Source organism: Sander lucioperca, chromosome 14 (genome assembly GCF_008315115.2).
Source record: "Sander lucioperca isolate FBNREF2018 chromosome 14, SLUC_FBN_1.2, whole genome shotgun sequence".
NCBI lineage: Eukaryota > Metazoa > Chordata > Actinopteri > Perciformes > Percidae > Sander > Sander lucioperca.
The window spans coordinates 1,917,079-1,936,099 of NC_050186.1; the positions used below are offsets into that span (position 1 = coordinate 1,917,079).

General features: G+C 40.3%; 1 protein-coding gene across 1 annotated transcript in view; it reads left to right on the forward strand.

The window, feature by feature from the left end:
* The window catches only part of lamc3 (laminin, gamma 3), a 96,967-nt gene that overhangs the window by 47,167 nt on the left and 30,779 nt on the right, over positions 1-19,021 (forward strand). Inside the window, exon 10 of the mRNA XM_031317743.2 lies at positions 7,373-7,571. Coding sequence (XP_031173603.1) covers positions 7,373-7,571 — 199 coding nt within the window. The remainder of the gene's footprint in view (positions 1-7,372; positions 7,572-19,021) is intronic.

Sequence of the window (19,021 nt, forward strand, 5' to 3'; positions counted from 1 at the left end):
CCGTCGAACATACAAAATGCAATTTCTGTGATTCCTAAGAATGTATTTGTCACTGTAGTTTGGGCTTCGGGCTTCAGCTGTCACACGAGGGACAGGATTCAATCATAGGCTTTATTTTATTTATTTTTTGGTAAAAAGAACAATTGTTTGGGATCTGCGTAGCTTACCCAGCTCTAGAAATATCAGCCGACGCTACAGAGGACAAGACATCACAAATATTCTCTCAGTAGTGCCTGTAAGGAGTTGTTAGACCAGAGAGGGAGAGTTTGAGAGAGCGTGAAAGAGAGAGAGAGAGAGAGAGAGAGAGAGAGAGAGAAAAAGAATTTCACTTGAGTTTCCTGAATTTCCCATGACAATTAGGCCAACATCACACTTTTAGTCAGGACATCAGAATTACTCCTTTTTTTCCACTCCATAAATTGACCTTTCATTACCATTACGTCAAGTGCACAAATCATAAATGTACGTATGTAGGTAGACATGTGTGGATGTGTATGCATGTGGGCACTTGCACACAGGCTTTTCTCTAAAGCATGTGCAATGCCACTTGTCCTCCTCCTGATTCTGGACATCTGCTTGACAGTTGACACAGGCGGAGTTCATGTCCCCCTGGTGACTCAACAGACTGAACACTTGAGCGCAGCTGCCAGGAACTATCATAGACAAACATGAAGTACCTCCCTAAACAGTTGCTTTGACCTGCCTCCAACAACTGTGGTCACCACTTGATTCTGCTGGACAGTAACAGTGGCTCTCTTGGCCGAGCAGCGTTTCATGCTGAATGGGACATCATCTAACATAAGCCCTTACAGCCATCTGTTGAGAAGCTTGCATTGTCCCTGCTGCTAAGCCTGAAGCAGCAGGGAGACAAGAAAAGGAAAAGAATGAAGGGGAAAAAACTGAATTTAATAAAAATAACCCTCTAGTAGAAGGCAAGAGTGTTCTGTTGTGGAGTGGAAGAGAGAGTAAGAAGAGCAAAGATTTATGAGAGCAGCTCCAGGCTACCTGTCGCTCTGATTCAAGAAACAATTGCAGCTAAGAGCCTCACACAACCTGAGCACTACCTGCACCCAGGTCTGCATATAACCAAGTCTGGTGGCCTTTTCTTCTGGAAAAAAATAAGCACAACAGAAAGGAGATATAGCAAAAGGGAGATGAGAAAATTGAGAGGAGGAAGTAGAACAAGAGAACAAAAACAGAGAATAAAGGGGTATGGAGAAAGAGAAGCAGAAGGAAAGTCAACTGAGAAGGTGAAGGAGTGCTTGAGTGAGGCTGGAGTGGATGAGTAAAGAGTTGAGTACGCTTGAAACAAACCCCAGTTGATACCCATTCCAAATGGCCACACTCAAAGGCCTGGTGAAAAGCCTGCCATCATAGCCTCCTCCTGGCTGCATCCCACTGCCTCCCCAATCTCTGTCCAAGAGCTCTGTGTCTCTGTGTATTCTGTTGTCTTGACACAAGGAATCTTTCGGGAAGTCTGCTCATTCTCATTTATGATATTGCAATTTGTTGCACGCACAAAATAAACGGAAGTAGTAAAAAGAGAGCTTGAGAGAAACTCAAACCCTGCCTACTTTCTTCCAAACACTTGACCAATCAATGCGTGGGTGGATAGAGTGTCTGTTTTAGAAAGTTACAAAAATTGTCAAACACAGTCCCGTCCATTTTCAACGTTGAGATGTGGGATGAGGGGATTTCAGACACTGTCAGACAATCTGTTGAACACTCTGTATGAGCATACTGAGGCCTTAGGGCTGTTCAGACCAACAGCAGCACTTATGGCATTCCTTTTCATTTCCAGCAATGGCACAATGGTGCAGATGCCAAAATGTGTTTGAATTTGTTGATTTGTTTCTTAAAATAGTACATTTTATTTCTATTATATTAGATTTAGATCTAAGATAAATCATCACTTTTGGTTGCATACGGTTATTCAATTTGAATGCGTACCAGTCTGCATATGCATACAGTATGTGGTGTATTTCGCTTTAAAAGTCCCCTTGAATATGAATACAAGTTTTTTTTCCTTTCATGTAATTTGATTTTAGGTCACGTATATTGCGCCTGCAGGCAGTGCAGTCAGACTCTGTGTCCTGACTGAAGTTAAAAGTTTGTCCTCAGACTGTCTGCATGGTGGTCGATGTTAGAGCCGCGGTGGGAATTGTGTTTGTGCAAGGCAGCTGTGATTTAATTGAAATAGAGTTGATTTAATTTGGTTGGAGCAAAGTCTAAACCTCGTGATTGATCGTGAGCTGCTCCGCCATTCCCCAAAAGTTATAGGGGAATCTATCACTTGTTGTGATGGCGGCTTTATGTGTTTCTGGCCGAGTGTCAACAGCAGCACAGTCAGTGGACTTCAGATCATTCTGACAGACTCATAGAGACAAAATGGAAATAGAGTGGCACAGGTTGCAGCTTTGGTTTTTCCGTTCTGTTTTTTTGAAATTGTTGATGGAAATACATGCATCATTTATTTGGACTGACCCAGAGCTGCTTATTTTTTATTAGTATTAGCAACATTTATTATGTTGATATTTTTTGTTCTATTATATAATATCTACTTTATGTATATTATAGTTTTGTATATCAGCTCCTAGAGCTCAAGTTGACATCTTAAAATAGCTTGTTTTGTCTGACCAACAGTCCAAAACCCAAAGATATTCAGTGTACAATGATTAAAAGAGAAGGAAAAAGGAATACTTTTTACGACATTTTGGGTAATACACAAATTTGCTTTGTTGGCAAGAATTAAAGCTATAATGTGTAGTTTCTGCCTCCCCCATGAGGAATTCTAAGTAATAACAACAAAACTGTCGGCGCGTCCACATGATACAAACCTTCCATGATCGTGCACCGCCAAACCCCCTCCTCCACGCAGTTGCTAGTAACAAAGGAGGACACAAAGGATTAAAAAAACATGATGGACTCTTCAGAAGAGGTTAATTATCTTCACTCGAGTTTCTGCACGGGAAAGTCACCCGACGCCACAATCTTCTGAACATAGTCATACTGAGAAATACAGAGAGAGTGGTGTGGAGCTGATAGTCTTAATTAGCTTTGTAGTAACTCATTTGGCAACGGCTTGAATGTAACGGACGTTCATTAATATCAAAAAGTTACGCACTAAAGTTTTAAAATGAGGAGATCGATACCAATCCTGAGAGTGGTATCGATCTCCTCATCAAACCCACGACAAGAAGCAAAAGAAAACGTATTTCGTGAAATATTTCTTCAATCAATAATTTGATGAAGAATTGTCAAATTTGATTGGCTAATTAAGTTATCACCTAATTGAATAAAGTACTACACTGAATGTTACAATGAAAATATGAATCTCAGTATTGTGAGAAGAGAAACCTCCTCTTAAATGTGCTGCCAGCACACTGTGGTATTTAGAGACTGCTAAACTTTTTAATTCTCTCCAATTTATTATGTGAGATAAAATAATGAATACAAATTCATGGCAATACACAGACAGCAGATCACACTTACACATGAATACTCCTTTCATTGTTTTTTATAGAGATTCATTACTTTGGAGAGGGGCCCGGCAGTGGGGCCATTCCTGGATGGTCTATTATGGTTATGAGTAATTATGCTGTGGTACCTCTGTCCTCACATACAAGAAAGAACTACCAGGAACCACACTGACGCGAATCAGATCCAGCAGAATAATGGCCAGCAAGTTACATCTGAAACCACTCACAACCATAAGGGACCACTTAAGGAGAGAATTTTAGCTTAGTCACACAACAGTATTACTGGGCTCATTACCCACCGTTATGCAAGGAATGTGCAGCGCATATTTCCTATTAATCACTTTAAAAGTAATATCTGTTGACTTTTATTTTCTGTGAATATGAGTTTGTTTTATTACTCATTATTATAGTGTGCCACTCCCCAAATATCAGACTGATCTCATGAAGTGGCGTATGTATGACACGCCAATTCGTATGCCATTATTGGCGGGTTATCAAGACGCATACTCGCTTTTTAGCGTGTTTATCAACGCCGTTTGGCCTCCGTTGACTTACATTACCTTGCGATTGCGTGTTAATTTACGCCGTAGCGAGTAGTAAAGGGTGAAAATCCTCGTAGGGAAGTTGGTCGGGATGGTGGATGGGTCAAACACAGGACTTTCACCAAGGAGACCGGGGATCATATCCCGCGTGTCACGTTTCCCAAACTCAACCGTCGCTTTCTTCTTTTCCTAAACCCAACCGGTTCTTCTTTTCCTAAACACAACCGGGTCTTCTTTTCCTAAACCCAACTTGTCCGCCGTGTGGCATGTTATGTTTACGTGATAACACGCCACTTGTAGAAAGTGGCGTGTATGTTTACGTCCGCTGTATACAGCGTAGACATACATGCGGATAGCTCAAAATGCGTACAGATAACAAGCCACTTGGCTTACGAAAGTGGGCGTGTATGTTTACGCGAAGTCATGATGTCATGTTGCAAATATAGGTAATTGCCACTCCTCTGTTCCCCCAAAATAGTGTCTCTGCTGAGACTCTTACTTTATATGGCAATGCAACAATCATCCGCTGGCCGATTCTATTCTGTTGAGTGTGGTGTGTCTGAGTGACTGACTGGAGAGACCAAAGTTTTGTAAAATGGCAAATATACAGCACCTCATAAAGGTGGGTTTCAGAAGTTATATCCAAATTTCATAAAACATGTCCACAGGTATTTTGCACAAAGGTACTGTTTGGAGCTCAGAAAACTGACAAAAGGCAATTAAATGTTATCAGACAAGTGAAAAATACAACATTCAGTTAGTTAAACAATAAAAATGAAGAAGAAAAATAAAGCTTTACATATATTTCTTTATCCACTTTGTCTATTTTCAGCATATAAAACTTTTTTTTACACTTCTATTACCTATGTATCTGTCACTTTTCCATTTTATTTTCAGCTGTTTAGTTTTCCTTTTTTTAAATGCACACTTTATTCATAGTTATCAGTTGCCTATTTTCCCCACGCAACATTTACGGTGCTCTTCTCCGCATTTCTTGAACACACTGAGCACCAACCTTCTTAGCTACCTAGCTGCAGCTAATTTTCATTATAAAACTACCCCAGCCAGTGCAGCTAATGTTGATCATCCTCCTTAATCATTTTGTGCCAATGAATAAATGTTCATGTAATCCATATGCTGTGCACTGCTGAAGGGACACAGTACAAACTCTAACAATAATGTTAGCAAAAGCATTTTAAGAACTAATTTAAAATAGTGCCTATGAAAACAGACAGCTTGTATATATATATTTTTTTGGGGAATTTGAGCAAACAATTTAAACACTACAAGGGGTTTATTCTATCCTTGAGTCATTTATGTGTTTTGTTCTAAATTCAAACTGGCGTGAGTGGTGGCTGGTTGGACTCAGAAGTGAGTATTGATCGGTTATTTCATTAGACCCCTCTCCCATATTATTTGTTTTTCCACTGGTTAAGATGTTTAAATGTGAGAGGGCTCATCGAAGGCATTCCTGTCTCATTGGTGATGGATTTAATCCTAGCCTCTTTTTTTTCCCAACTGGCTGTTTTTTCTTATTCCTTGTTATCAATATGTGTTGTTTCTGAAACTACACTGAGATGTGTGGAAACCACTTTAACTTGAGCAAGTGTTTTGTCTTCACTGGTGATGATTAGTGGTTGTTAAGCCGCTTCCCCTGCTCGTGATTGGCTGTAATTATCTATTTCTATTGATTCTGAAGTCACATTGACATGAACGATGCCTTATTGGACTAACAACAGAAAGTGCTATTGATTGGTCGTGTAATTGAAGCCGTTCCCCTTCCATCACTGCCTGTTTTTCATTTCCTACAAATAACTGCTCGCACAATGTTGAATGATAAATATAAATAACAGTGTGTTGCGGCTCCTTCATTCACGTTTCCTCTCATTAAAATTGAATTGTTTAAAAGCTAACAGCGAGGATGGAGGCATGATGTGTTGTTTCAAGTGAGAATATGAAGAAGAAACAAAACCTGCAAAAACTTTTTTGAGTTTGGTTTCTAATTTGTGAAAGCTTAAAAAAAAACGACACAACAATGTATCCCTTGAACACAGAAAATAACAATTTAAATGTAACTACTTACACTGGAATGGAACAAAAGTAAGTGTGGCTGCAGCTAGAAAAGTAGCTAGAAAGACACAGCAAGAATAATAATATAACAATATAATTTAAATCAAATGAAGTGATTGGTAAAGCAAATACCATTATTTATTGGACCATGAAATACAGGAGATGATGAAAGAAGAAAACACAGTTTAGACTTAATTGAAATAATAATTACATTGCTTTTTCTTGAAAAAAGTAATAACTTTAACTAAATACTTTAACACATCACTGATTAATACATTACAGACAGCAGCCAAAAACATAATTGTGGGGTGTCAAAATGTACTGTAGTGCCATAACAAATTATTGCAGGTCAGAGAAAAACACTGACTAATCTGACCATAGATGTCACAGTGAGAGTGCGCTGTAGATGTACAGAAGGGCCCTGAGATGATAAGAGAGGTCTGCTGGTTGAGTAGATATTAGACAATCAGACAGTTGAAATGCTCCGAATGACGCCAGAGGCCCCTCGCAAGCAAAATCACCCACTCAAGTCCTTAGCCCTCCCAACCCCCAGAAGGGCTCAGGATGTACTTCACACACGATTACGCTCAAAAACAAGGTGGCAACCAAGCGTGCAACCTGTCAGTTTTGCACACTCACTCACCCAGAGCTGGTAGAGAATGGCAGCATAGTGTTTTTTTTTTTCTGAAAACAAATTGTAATGATTTTTAAGAGTAAAACTGGTGCTAGGCATTCTACAATGGCATGTGTTGTTTACATTTTTCATATTTTTATATTAAGGGTCATGCCAAGACTGCCTATTTTTATATGTCAAAAGTACCACTTTTTCCTTTAGCCCGTTTTGGAGGTTGGAGTATGTCTCCTGGTGGCTAAGATCTTTGAAGTCCTGTTAATGTGCTGTAATGAGCCAGAGATGAGAGGGTGGGTAATTACACACAGCCTCCTGCAGCGCTCCATGTGGGCTCAACAAGCCTCTACCCCTCTGCCTTGCCTTACACACACACACATACACACACACACACACACACACACACACACACACACACACACACACACACACACACACACACACACACACACACACACACACAGCAGGAAACGGGCAGAATATTTCTAAATATGCATAAAAATAAATACTAATTCAGCTTCCACCACAACACACTTGCACAAACAGAAATCCATCCCTGTGTTTACAACACTGATGGCAGAGTTGGTTGAGACATTAATAATAAAGCTGACTCCCCTCACCTCTCTAACATCCGACCTCTGCCCACCCACTAGAGAAATTCCTGGGTCATCAAGTCTACAGCTACGGCCAGCTCCTCTCCATCACCTTCACCTCTGAGACTGCCGAGCTGCTTCCTGACCACGTCACCTTACTACTGCAAGGCTCTGGAGTCACCCTGTCTGCTGACCTTTCACCCCAACCAGTGCTTGACCATGACCCCGGCCTCACATCGCGGCGCTCCTTCATTGTCAGGTACAGGGATGCAGGCTATCAGTTTGTTTGTTTAGTCTGTGCACATGCTTCTTTCTTTTATTTTTATTTTTTTAACTGTTGAACCTGAGTCTCTCTGGAAAATACCAAAGCGTTGGCTTGAATGTGTGCATAAGAATGGATGTCAGGATGTTTGTTTTTCTCTGCATCTATTCATCTCCCTGTTGCCTGACTTCTTCCTTGTTGCAATATATATAGAGTCCGCAGAGTACAGACTATCCAGGACACACATGTACTGACTACAGCTCACCTACAGTACGTTTACTGTGCTGTCATGGTCCCAGCAGAATTTTTGGATATGAATGTAGTAATAAGCTAGCTCCCCCATGCGCTGGCTGTCATGTTCGCTGGCAGGTACAGAGGAGCCGCATTACTTTTCCATTTTTATATTTTATACATTTAGCAAATGGTCTCACCTAGAGTGACTTGAAATGTGTGCAGCAGTGGAATGACACATACGCACCAAAAAATGATATTCAGGGGAAGCAAAAGTCAAATTTACATTTAACTGACACATTTCCGTGACCCTAAAATAAGTATGGAATAGAGGTGAACAAGGGACAGCAAAATTAAAACAAGACTAAGGGCCCTATTTTAACGATCTGAAACGCAAGTATCAAACGGCAAACGCAAGTAGCTTTGTGGGCGGATCTCGGGTGCCGTTGTAGTAGCTAGGTCTGAAGTAGCTACATTACTCATAGGTGTGGTTTGGGCATAAGGTGCAATAAACCAATCAGAGTGTTATCTCACATTCCCTTTTAAAAGCAGGCACGCTTGTTCCATGGCGGATTGCTATTATAATGGCGGATTTGCTAGGCGCACGCTCTTAATACATCCATGGGGCACACCAGGAGCAGTTCACAGCCGAGGAGACCAACGTTTGCTATTGATTTTTCTTTTTGACAAAATGTAAATAAAGAAATGTCACAAAAACATACTTTCTGATGTTTTGGGTTCACTCTCACTGAATCACAAGGTTATGAATGCATGGTGATATTTTTGCAATGTAGTTTAACGTTAGACTGGGATTACCTCACTATAGACGATGCAGCTCTTCTGTCTCTCCTGTCCCGTGCTGCTGCTGGGGCATTTGGGTTAAGTGGCATCGGCACATGCAGTTCAACATCACATCTCCTTAAGTCCTCTAATATTTCCTCATTTATGTCAACACATCCATGATTCATGGAAATGTGTAAAACTAGGTTTTTCCTGGTCTGTGGCGGAATTGTTTTCTGAAACTGCAAAATAGCACCAGGGAACGTTTGCGCCAGAACACGCCTCCTCTTTTTGCTGAACCGCCCCCGGGAGCACAAATTCATTCCCTAATTTACTGACGTGAGTCTGTGGAGGGAAAAGTCTGCTGTGCGTCGGGTGCGAAATAGGAATGATACATGTGTCGGTGTACAAAGTCAATTGCGCTGGGTTCAAGATAGGGCCCTAAGAGTCTACAGTGTACATTGGCATAGTGGGGATTTGAGCTAAATGCTACAGGCAGCATGCTAACATGCTCACAATGGTAATAATAACATGCTGATGTTAAGCAGGTATTATGTACACCATCTTAGTTTTAGCATGTTGGCATGCTAACATTTGCTAATTTTCACTAAACACACAGCTGAGGCTAATGGGAAAAGTATTGGACACATTGAAATTTTGACCTGATGATCACGCTGGAGGAAAAATTAAGGGATCACCAGAGTTATTGCAATTCATCCTAAGTGGAAAGTGAATGTGTGTACTAAGTTTCATTGCAATCAAAGTCAAAATAGTTTTTGAGACATTTCACTCAGAATTTTTACTAAATAAGAGAAGACTTTGACCTGCTTGTGGCGCAAAGAATCACCAAAGCCAGCAGGACTCATCCTTCTGTTACCAAATTTTATTGCCATCCATCAGATTGTTGTTGAGATATTTCAATCTGTACCAGAAAAGGTCGATCGATATGATGACCATTCCTAGAGCCAGGGTGCTGGCATGGCTGAAAACATGAAAATATAAAAAAGAAGGGGTTCCTGTTTGAAAGATCACCACAAACCACAAATATAGGAAAGCTTCTCTAATATAGCGAGTGAAGAGAGCGGTATATGAGGCACTTCAACAGATAAAGCAAGTAGGAGTCTGAAGTTTTGACTGGAGTAGGGACTGTCCTAGCCACACAAGGGGGGCCGGATGGAAGGATGACCAGGTCTTGGCAGGAAAAGGAGAACTAAATGGATTATAGCGACAGCATGCAGAGCACTTGATGGACTATAGGGTTGGTCCATGGCCTGGGGGTAGAGTTATGTGGGCAGTGGTCCCTTTGCAGCCTGATATGCCAACACAGGGCTTCAAATTGGATACAAGCAGCCACAGACAGGCAGCGTATGAAATGTATTTAACAGTATTGATCTGGGTCAGGACAACATGGCCATTGAAGAACAAAGAAATTGTTGTAGAATATAAATAATATAATATGAAAAGGGGGACATTACACTAAAAAAAAAAAAACTTGGATCAACTTAAAAAAATTGTAAAAAGTAATCAATCACACGAAATAGTTAACATTGACTCAAAGTAAATAATTTAATTTAGTTTAACCTGAAAAGTTTAACTCCAAGCAACCACTTGTTAAAGGTTGGGTCAAACTAATTATGTATACATCCAAGTAAATTAATTATTTTAGGTTGTCAAACGTATAGTAAATCAAATTTGAAAAAAACTGATTTTAATACATTTTGATCAATGACTACTCAGAACACTTTCCTTTAGAACACATTTATATTTATTTTTTAGTAAATTGATAACATTGAACATCTGTTTCAAATGTATGAAGAGAAACAGTCTGCTTCAGCTGAACACCCGAAACGAGACTATTGATGTCATCAGAAGACAAATCATGGAGCTGTGAATAGTAGCACAACTCCTAAGACATCGTGCAGTACCCATGGTGAATTTACCGGGACATACATTTTATAATTCAGGTGTGAGCCTTACGGTAAAGATCCATTTGTCCAACACGACTGAAGCGTGGTGTCGCGACGTCATACATCCATGGTTGATGCTCCACGCCCCTGACCGGCAGCTGATTGGACGAACGCGTGTTGTGGGTTTGGCTTCTCGAGAATTAATATATATTTATATTTTATAAATAAAAATGCTCTGATCAAATGAATAAATTCAGTTTAATGTCCCGCTGCCAATTTATATTGTATCCATATAAAGAAAATGGATTCAACCATAAACATAAACTAGAACGTTTACTTTAAATGAAAAATCTAATAATTTTCAGCTATTTCAATGAGAAAATACACATTAAACGAACAACAGCAATGTTAGACTTTTTTCAGTGTAGGGATGTAAACAAAACTGACAAAATTGATGTATTAGACTTAAGTGTGGGGTTCAAATACAGTTCATGCTTTATTAATTGATTAGTTTAGGGTCAAATATGATGTTGTTTTTATATTTTTTATTGACAGTTTAACTTAATAACTTGATTTAAATATACATATGAGGAGGATAAAAAAAAAATGTAACACTCTCTATCCACTTTGGGCAAAGGCACCGTCAACTTGAAATAAACAGGTGAGAATAATTATGGAGAAAGTATGAGCGTGAGTGAAACTAATGAAATATCAATGCAATATACAGTATGTCACCCTATCCATATAGTATCTGGGTATGTACACAGTATATTTCTAGTACAGTATTGCAGTAAAAAGCTGTACACGTTATAAAATGTAACATCATTTACAGTTTTGAATGTGCACATGTAGGAACAGAAAAATGTCATTCTCATCAAGGGAATAGTGTGTATCTGTGTGCTCTTAAGGCTGTACAGATATCATGGGACGGCTGTGGCTCAGGTGGTAAAGCGGTCGCCTACCAATCGGAAGATTGGTGGATTGATCCCTGGCCCTGCAGTTCTACGTATGTCCAAGTGCCCTTGGGCAAGACACTCCTGATGCTGTGCCATCGGAGTGTAAATGTGTGTGAATGTTTATCTGATGAGCAGGTGGCACCTTGTATGGCAGCCTGGGCCACAGTGCATGTGTGTGAATGGTTCCTGTGCTCTGTAAAAGTGCTTTGAGTAGTCGTTAAGACTACAAAAGCACTATATAAATACAGTCCGGTTACATTTACCTCTTCATACACGTGCTTTGCATGCACAGCTGCATCCCACCTGCCAGGATTTGGCTCAAGGATTTGCTAACTTAATGGCAAAGTTAAGTTTGAATTAAATATTTTGTCCATATTTTTTATCCTTGAATATCTGAGTGAAACATCTGTGACCTACCACAGCATTTTGCTGTTAACAGTTGCAGTTTTAAATGAGTGGTTTCACTCACTCCGGTATAATGCATACTGAAGCCTCCCACACCAGCCACATGTCCTGTATGAGCACACTTGTTCTTATAGTAATCAGATTGCATTCATACTATGGTGGCATATGTACAGAAAAATATACATAAATATATAAATTCATAGCAATTTCATTTTTTACCAGTACCTTGTGACGAGACCTTACAATACCTACTATTGTTTAGAGCCTTCAGATAGGTAAAGGTTTTATTATAATATAACGGCTACAGCATCTCTTTGAATACTGCAGCAATCAGAGGTTGGATATTGTAACGATTGTGAAGATAGCAGCAATCAAAATTCCTGACACACAGCTGATGGTGTTTACATTACTCATAGCTGTCAGTCTGCTGTTTTTGTTTTCTTGGTGTCTCTCTATTGGATTATATTAAGTTGTGCATGTGTCAGTTGTAATAGTTTGTGTTGTAGACAGTTGATTAAATAAATAAAATAAATTGACTTAATTAGCATCTCTATTTGGAAACTGAGACTAAAGCAGATTGAGTTGTCTTGTGCCAGCATGCATTTTGTCTTTACTGCATCATGACCCTGAGTTTATTTTGTGTCTAAACAAGTGCCTGTTGAGACATTTTAAATAGTTTTTAGTTAATTGACTTTATTCCAAGCTAACCCAAGATGCAGTTAGGTTAAACGATAAGCTTTACATTTACAACAATTACAGCCAACAATAACTCTTTCAGTATACATATGTGCATGTGGAAACTGTTCAGATTCAAAAACGTGAACCTATGCTGAGGTATTGTCTTCGGCCCAGTGACAAAATCAGCCTCTTGCTTCAAGATGTTCATAGTTTCTGCGGCAACAGCATACCATACAGGCAGACAGTGCTAGAACATGTAGTTCCTTCCTAAAGGGAACAGCCTACTCTCATCATCTGTGTTGTCAGACCAGTCCAATTTGTTGTTGATATTGTTCCATTACCACTTTCTCTGCTTAAAATCCTCTACCAGCTCTTTCATCTCATATTACACTTTGCTTGCTTCTCCTTGAAACAGTTTGCTCTCTAAGACTCCTGTATGCCTTTTTCTTTCTTGCCCTTCCCGGTAAAGTGGTCAATCCGTAGGTGGAGGGGCAGGCTGAAGAGGTCATCCCTGGTGTGCCGGCCTGTTGGGAAGCGGGAGTGTAATCAGTCATATTGTTTTGAAGAGATCTCATTAGGCCCGTCAACTTGGGGGAGTGGGTGTAGCTGGCCCGGTCTCCACGTTTAACCTGTTAAAAACAGACTAAAGTCATTCACTCTATTTTTGTTCTCTTCCCCCTCTTGGCCTGACGTCTTGTAGCCAGTAATCCTTCTCATCCCACTCAGCACCTCCTTCACACTGTTATGTTGCAATTTGTCTTCAATTCTGCCCCTGTTCTATCTTTTTCTGTTCTACCTAATTCTTCTCCTCAGCACCAGCAGAGCAACTTCCTCTCTAAGAAGGGATTTCATTTTCTTTGTTTTCCAGGGTTTGTTTAGAGAGAACTGCAGTAAACAGCAAACTGTTTAAAGGTATTAAAGGATCCACATGGAAATTGACATGTTATGCAGACGGGGAGCCCTGCATTGTCCTCTCTGTGTGCTCCACAGGGTATGTTCCAGTCCATTAGCTCAAAACAGTCCTGTAGAGCCTCCACATACTTCTGGGATCACACTCTCACAGTCTTGATAACAATGGGCAGCTGGCTGAAATGATTCTAAAAAAACAGTAATATGTTAAATAAATAAAAAAAAAAGCTGAAGAGAAGGTATAGAAGGCTACAGTATTCTGAAGTAAGTTGTAGTTTTTTAGGTGGGGAGCCACGCTAGATCAGATTGGAGATGATTAAAGCATGCGCAGAGAGCTGGCCAGAATCATCGGCGAGGAGAGGTCTGATTTGATGGATGTTGTAAAGTGTAAACCTGCAGGATCGTGTTGTGGTTGCAATGATGGGCTCACACAGCAGTTGGTTGTCTAGAATCACACTACGATTGTTGGCAGTTTGTGCAGGAGTCAATATACTTGTGCTGTTGGCTGTGGTTGTGGGAAAACAACATTTGACAAAGGACAGGTCAGTCTTGTTGAAATTGGTTTCAGTGTGGTGAGTTCTTTAGAAGAGATGGCCACTTCAACTGGAGTATCAGGTAATGGGATAGAGAGACAGAGTGTGTTACTGGCAAAGTGATGGTAGTATGATGGAATAAATTAACCTTTATTTAACCAGGCAGAACAGATTATTATTTACGACAGCCCGGCAAAGTGCAAAGCCTTTTGAGGGAAGGGGGTAGTGGACTAAAAAAGAAATGTCAAAAGTTTAAAAAAAAAATAAGACTGCAGCACACATCCAAACATTCCCAACACACCTAACACTTACATACAATCACAACAAGCATTACATGTGACAGAAAGCATTACATACATGTAAATGACATGCGGTCTAGCACACAAGCATCGGGCAGGTATCAGCAGACAACAGCATCAGCCATCAGGAAATACAACAGAACAATAAACTAGAGTAGCATACACAAGCAGTAAGACTTAACAGGCAAATAAAAACAGCAGCAGCAAGATTATAAGAATCTGCCTTGGACAACAGTAAGCAGCAGACAGACAACGGTAAACAGCTGCATGTATCAGTGAGAATGTCCATAATAAAGTTATTGAAAGCTGACTTGGGGATAAAATTGTCCAGTTTTGAGTGTTTTTGCAGAAGACTGGGCTTAGTGTGGAATATATCGCTTGGACTATGTACATTAAGCTGCTGTATTTGATATTTATGTAGATACTTTGCTGCATGCAAACTGTCTGACAAGGACTGTCTGATGTCAACCACTTCTCAAAATGTTGCATACAAATGCAGTTCGAATTCAGAGACACAACTTCGCTTGCTCCAGGATCCAGCCCATGAACTGGGACACAGCTTGTATAGTTCTGTCCCTTCCAATATTTCCATTTCTCTCTGTGGTGTATGCGCGCTAGTAATGAGTTTCCCCTTAGCACCGAGAGCCCTGGCTAAAGAAGCTCTTTGGTTCCTTTTCTGAAATGCATTGGAGCTTGGGGCACAGAGACTGCCATTAAGTGTTCCTCTCTGGAGAAGTTCACCACAGATCTCATTAAACTTCTCAGATACATGCACAGATGTACTTCACGACATGCTCTGTATTATTCCCTCACTTCCTCTGTCGCTTTATGCCTCCCTCACACACACACACACACACACACACACACACACACACACACACACACACACACACACACACTCCACATTTCTGTTGACTGACAGCATCTGCATTCATAGCTGGTAAATATGTTAACCTGTTAAGTGGTTATGTGTTCCCACCTGGTGCAAAGATCATTTCAAAATCAGATGAAGGAACAATATATGGAAGCGTGGGGATTCAAGCGCAGGGGATTGATGTGAGGAGGAGGTGAATGGCTTATATAAGGTAGCATCCACTCTTCTCTCTGATGTTCCCTCTGTTCACTTTCTGTTCCCTTGAACGCAGTAGGCGGGGAGGTTTTATTGCCTTAATTGTAGCTGCATGTGTATGTCTGCAGCATGTAAGCATAATATTTATGCCATAAGGAACCCCTCAGATGCTCAGTCACTTTTTGCAGTCGACTGATTAAGGTTCAATACACAGTGTCAGCTGTTCACTGTTTTCACTGGCAAAAGAAGTGTTTCGAGAAACTGCTCATATGAACGCGTTTAAAAGGTATGAGCCAATTTGCAGGAGTCAGCAGAGCTCTAGTAGTAGTGCAGGCTTGTGGTCCATCTGGCACTGAGTTCATTTCTGTCATGTTTTCAAAATTCACTGACTTTGATCATAGATCAGGGCCAGCTAAATATATAACAGAAAGCAGGCTTATTGCTGCCAAAATGGAAAGAAATGCTAAAGGTGACTGAGCAAAGCAAAAAGAAACATGGAATTCCTGTACTATGTGCCTGTGATTCAAATGTGATTTATTAACCCCTACAATCCCAAACCAAAAACTCAGTTCTAGTATGATTTGAATTTACAATAACTTGTTCAGGCTAACCAGAGCTGTTTGAATATTTGAAGTGAATAATTGCATTCCAGATATATGGATTATATAGTGGATATGTAGACTTTAGATTCGCCTCAAATGTTTCTGTTACAAAATGTGTTTATTTTGAATTCTGATAGTGTCAAATGTGATAACTCATTCCAGAACATTAATCCATCTAATCATTAAAATCTGGGAAGTTTTGGTATATCTGGCAGCAACTTTGGCCTTATAACCAATAAATAAAATCAGGGAAAATTGATAATGTACAACAAAAAAAGCTTTACTCAAAGTAACTTTGACTCTGTTTGACAAGCCATGTCACTAATCTGGCTTTATAAAGGTTAAGGGTCAAAACCTAGAAGCTGAATAGTTTTATCACTAAATCAAACAGGCAACTATTCAGTGAACCATTACAGTCTCTTCCGCTGAATGGGTCACAAACTTTGATGAGTGCACGTTGCTTGGAACGGTGCAAAGATGTAAAAATGGGTTCCAACCAAGCATGGTAACTAAATTTGCTTATATAAGGATTAGAGCCATTGATAACTTAACTGATAGTGAGATACTCACTATCAGTTGAGTTGATTAAGTGGTGATATTAATAGACAGATCTAATTAAAATGGGTTTTTTTGCACAAGTAGAAGTAGGCACAGTTAGAATATGCTATTGGTATATGCTAATAACTTGTCCTATACACATTCTATTTGAGTAACTCATTTGTCATTTTTTTACAGACACTTACATGCTTACTTATTTTTCCAGTACCTCATCATTTCTCTGTTTCTCTTTCTCCATCCTTAACACACCATGTCTTGCTGTCTTGCACACCTTGTATCTCTATCTCTGTTCTCTCTCTAAGGGTACTTAGTGTGTGTGTGTGTGTGTGTGTGTGTGTGTGTGTGTGTGTGTGTGTGTGTGTGTGTGTGTGTGTTTCCAGTATTCTTTTGGGCTTTTCTCTCCCGATGATCTCCTCTCATCCTCAGCAGAGCAGGCTTAATTACAGTGTGGCTCTCCGCACTCTGCTTGGTGCTGATTAAAAGGGACACTGACACTAGGGAAAGCATGACTAGGAGTTTGTTCCCTTTCATGCACACTCTGCTTATCTCTGTCTGACCAGCTCCATTACCATGGCTATGAGGCCCAGTTTGTAATTGCCTCTCTTTATTACTGTGCCTACATGTCAGGCCAAGGAACAAGGACCCGCCGCATCAATGGAGAGTCTGTGTTGCAAGCCAGGAATGCACACACACATACACACTCTTGGGCACAGTGTAAAAGTGAATGCTGACACAGAGGCCATGCGCAAAAGAAAAAGCATTTTGAAAGTGAGTTAGTGTCATGATGAGAACAGTTGACCTAATAAAATACACCGTGGAACACATACAATGAAAGGCCTGACTTAGGCTGATATAGTCAACAAAGGAAAGGTTTTGTACTTTATTCTTTTATGGTTCTTGCCTATGGTTACAGGGTTCATAAATTATAATTGGGTACCACTTTCAAATAAGGTGCACTTTATAAGTGTGGTTAATAAGTTGTAACAAATTACTTCATTAATAGTTAGTTAAAGGGCCAGTATACTCCGTCAGAACTGCTTGTCGAAGGTCAAATAGTTTTGGAAACCCCCTCCGCCAACATGGGGGTGGGGGGGGCCTTATGTCTGACCTTTTCTTTAACTTTCTGAAACTGACAATACCGACAACACATGATAAGAACTAGTTCTGACTGAGTATACCCCGGCCCCTAGGCACTGTAATGCTTTAAACTAAAAATGCTACTTTCAGCATGCCCTCAATGACAATGCTATCATGCGAATTATCACTAAACACAAAAACAGCTGATGCTGATGGGAAATGTCATTAAATTTTCAGGTATTTGGTCATAAACCAAAGTATTGGACAGATACAATTTTCAACCTGACAATTGCGCCAGATGAAAAGTTAAGGGATCACCAAAGTTGTTAATATATAACATTTGGCTTGCCAAAAATCTCTTGCATTCCCTGATTGTGAAAAGTTCCTTATGGCTGGTCTTCTTCCTTGAGCTGCACCTGGACCAAATCCATTCATTAACACCTGTATTTGTAACTGCAGACATAAGCCGCTTTCCGACCAAATAGTTACAGGAACGTAGTTATAGGAAAAGTCCACTTCTAAACAGATCTACTAACTACTCTCCCCCAAAACCGTTTTTTCCAATTGCATTCGCACTGGCCAAGTGGCCATAGGGACTGGTAGGAGGGGTAAGGGAGTGATGCAACCATGGCAACGGTCTTTATAGCGTTAAAATCAGAAAACAAATACACCAAAAAAGTATGAACTAAATACTAAATCTAATGTATATAGCATATTTGTCATAATTTAAACAAGTCTCCCGAAGAGAAACAGGTATCTCTCTCTTCCCCGCCTCTGCCTGCTGCACTGTGGACGTGTGTGTGTGTGTGTGTGTGTGCGTGTGTGTGTGTGTGTGTGTGTGTGTGTGTGTGTGTGTGACGGCCGGCCGGCCAGCCGCAGGACACGCTTGTGGAGTTTAACTCCGAAAAGACAGTTAACCACAGGTTCCCGTTAATCTTATGATGGACATGTGTTTTGATATTTAAACAAACGAATCGTCAACGGCGAAATAAAAGCCTCTTATTTACGAGAGCGGTCTGAGAGACCTCCAGCTCACAGCGGGGTCTCGGAGCATAACGAGCGACGAGCTAGCAGCCGGGGCAGGTGCCTGCTGGCTGTCGCCTCACTTCATGGAGCTTCTAAACTCCGAAAACTTTGAAGCAAATTGTCAATTTGGCATCAGTTTTCGGAAGACTGCCTATATTCGAAATCTTAACAGTTAATTTCTCGCCTAAAACGTTATCATAAGTGAAATTAGTGATGAGTAAAATAATAAAATTGTTAAAATTGTCCCGTTGTTGGTCTGTCTGTACCGGAAACCCGACCCTCGTTGACCTAGGTTCCTATGCTGAAAAGAGAAAAGACCCTGCCCTGAAGTAGGAGCTGAAAGAGTTACAGGAACTGCAGCCAGAGGAACTTAAAAATCCCCAAATTGGTCCAGTCGGAACACGAGAAAAAAAGCAG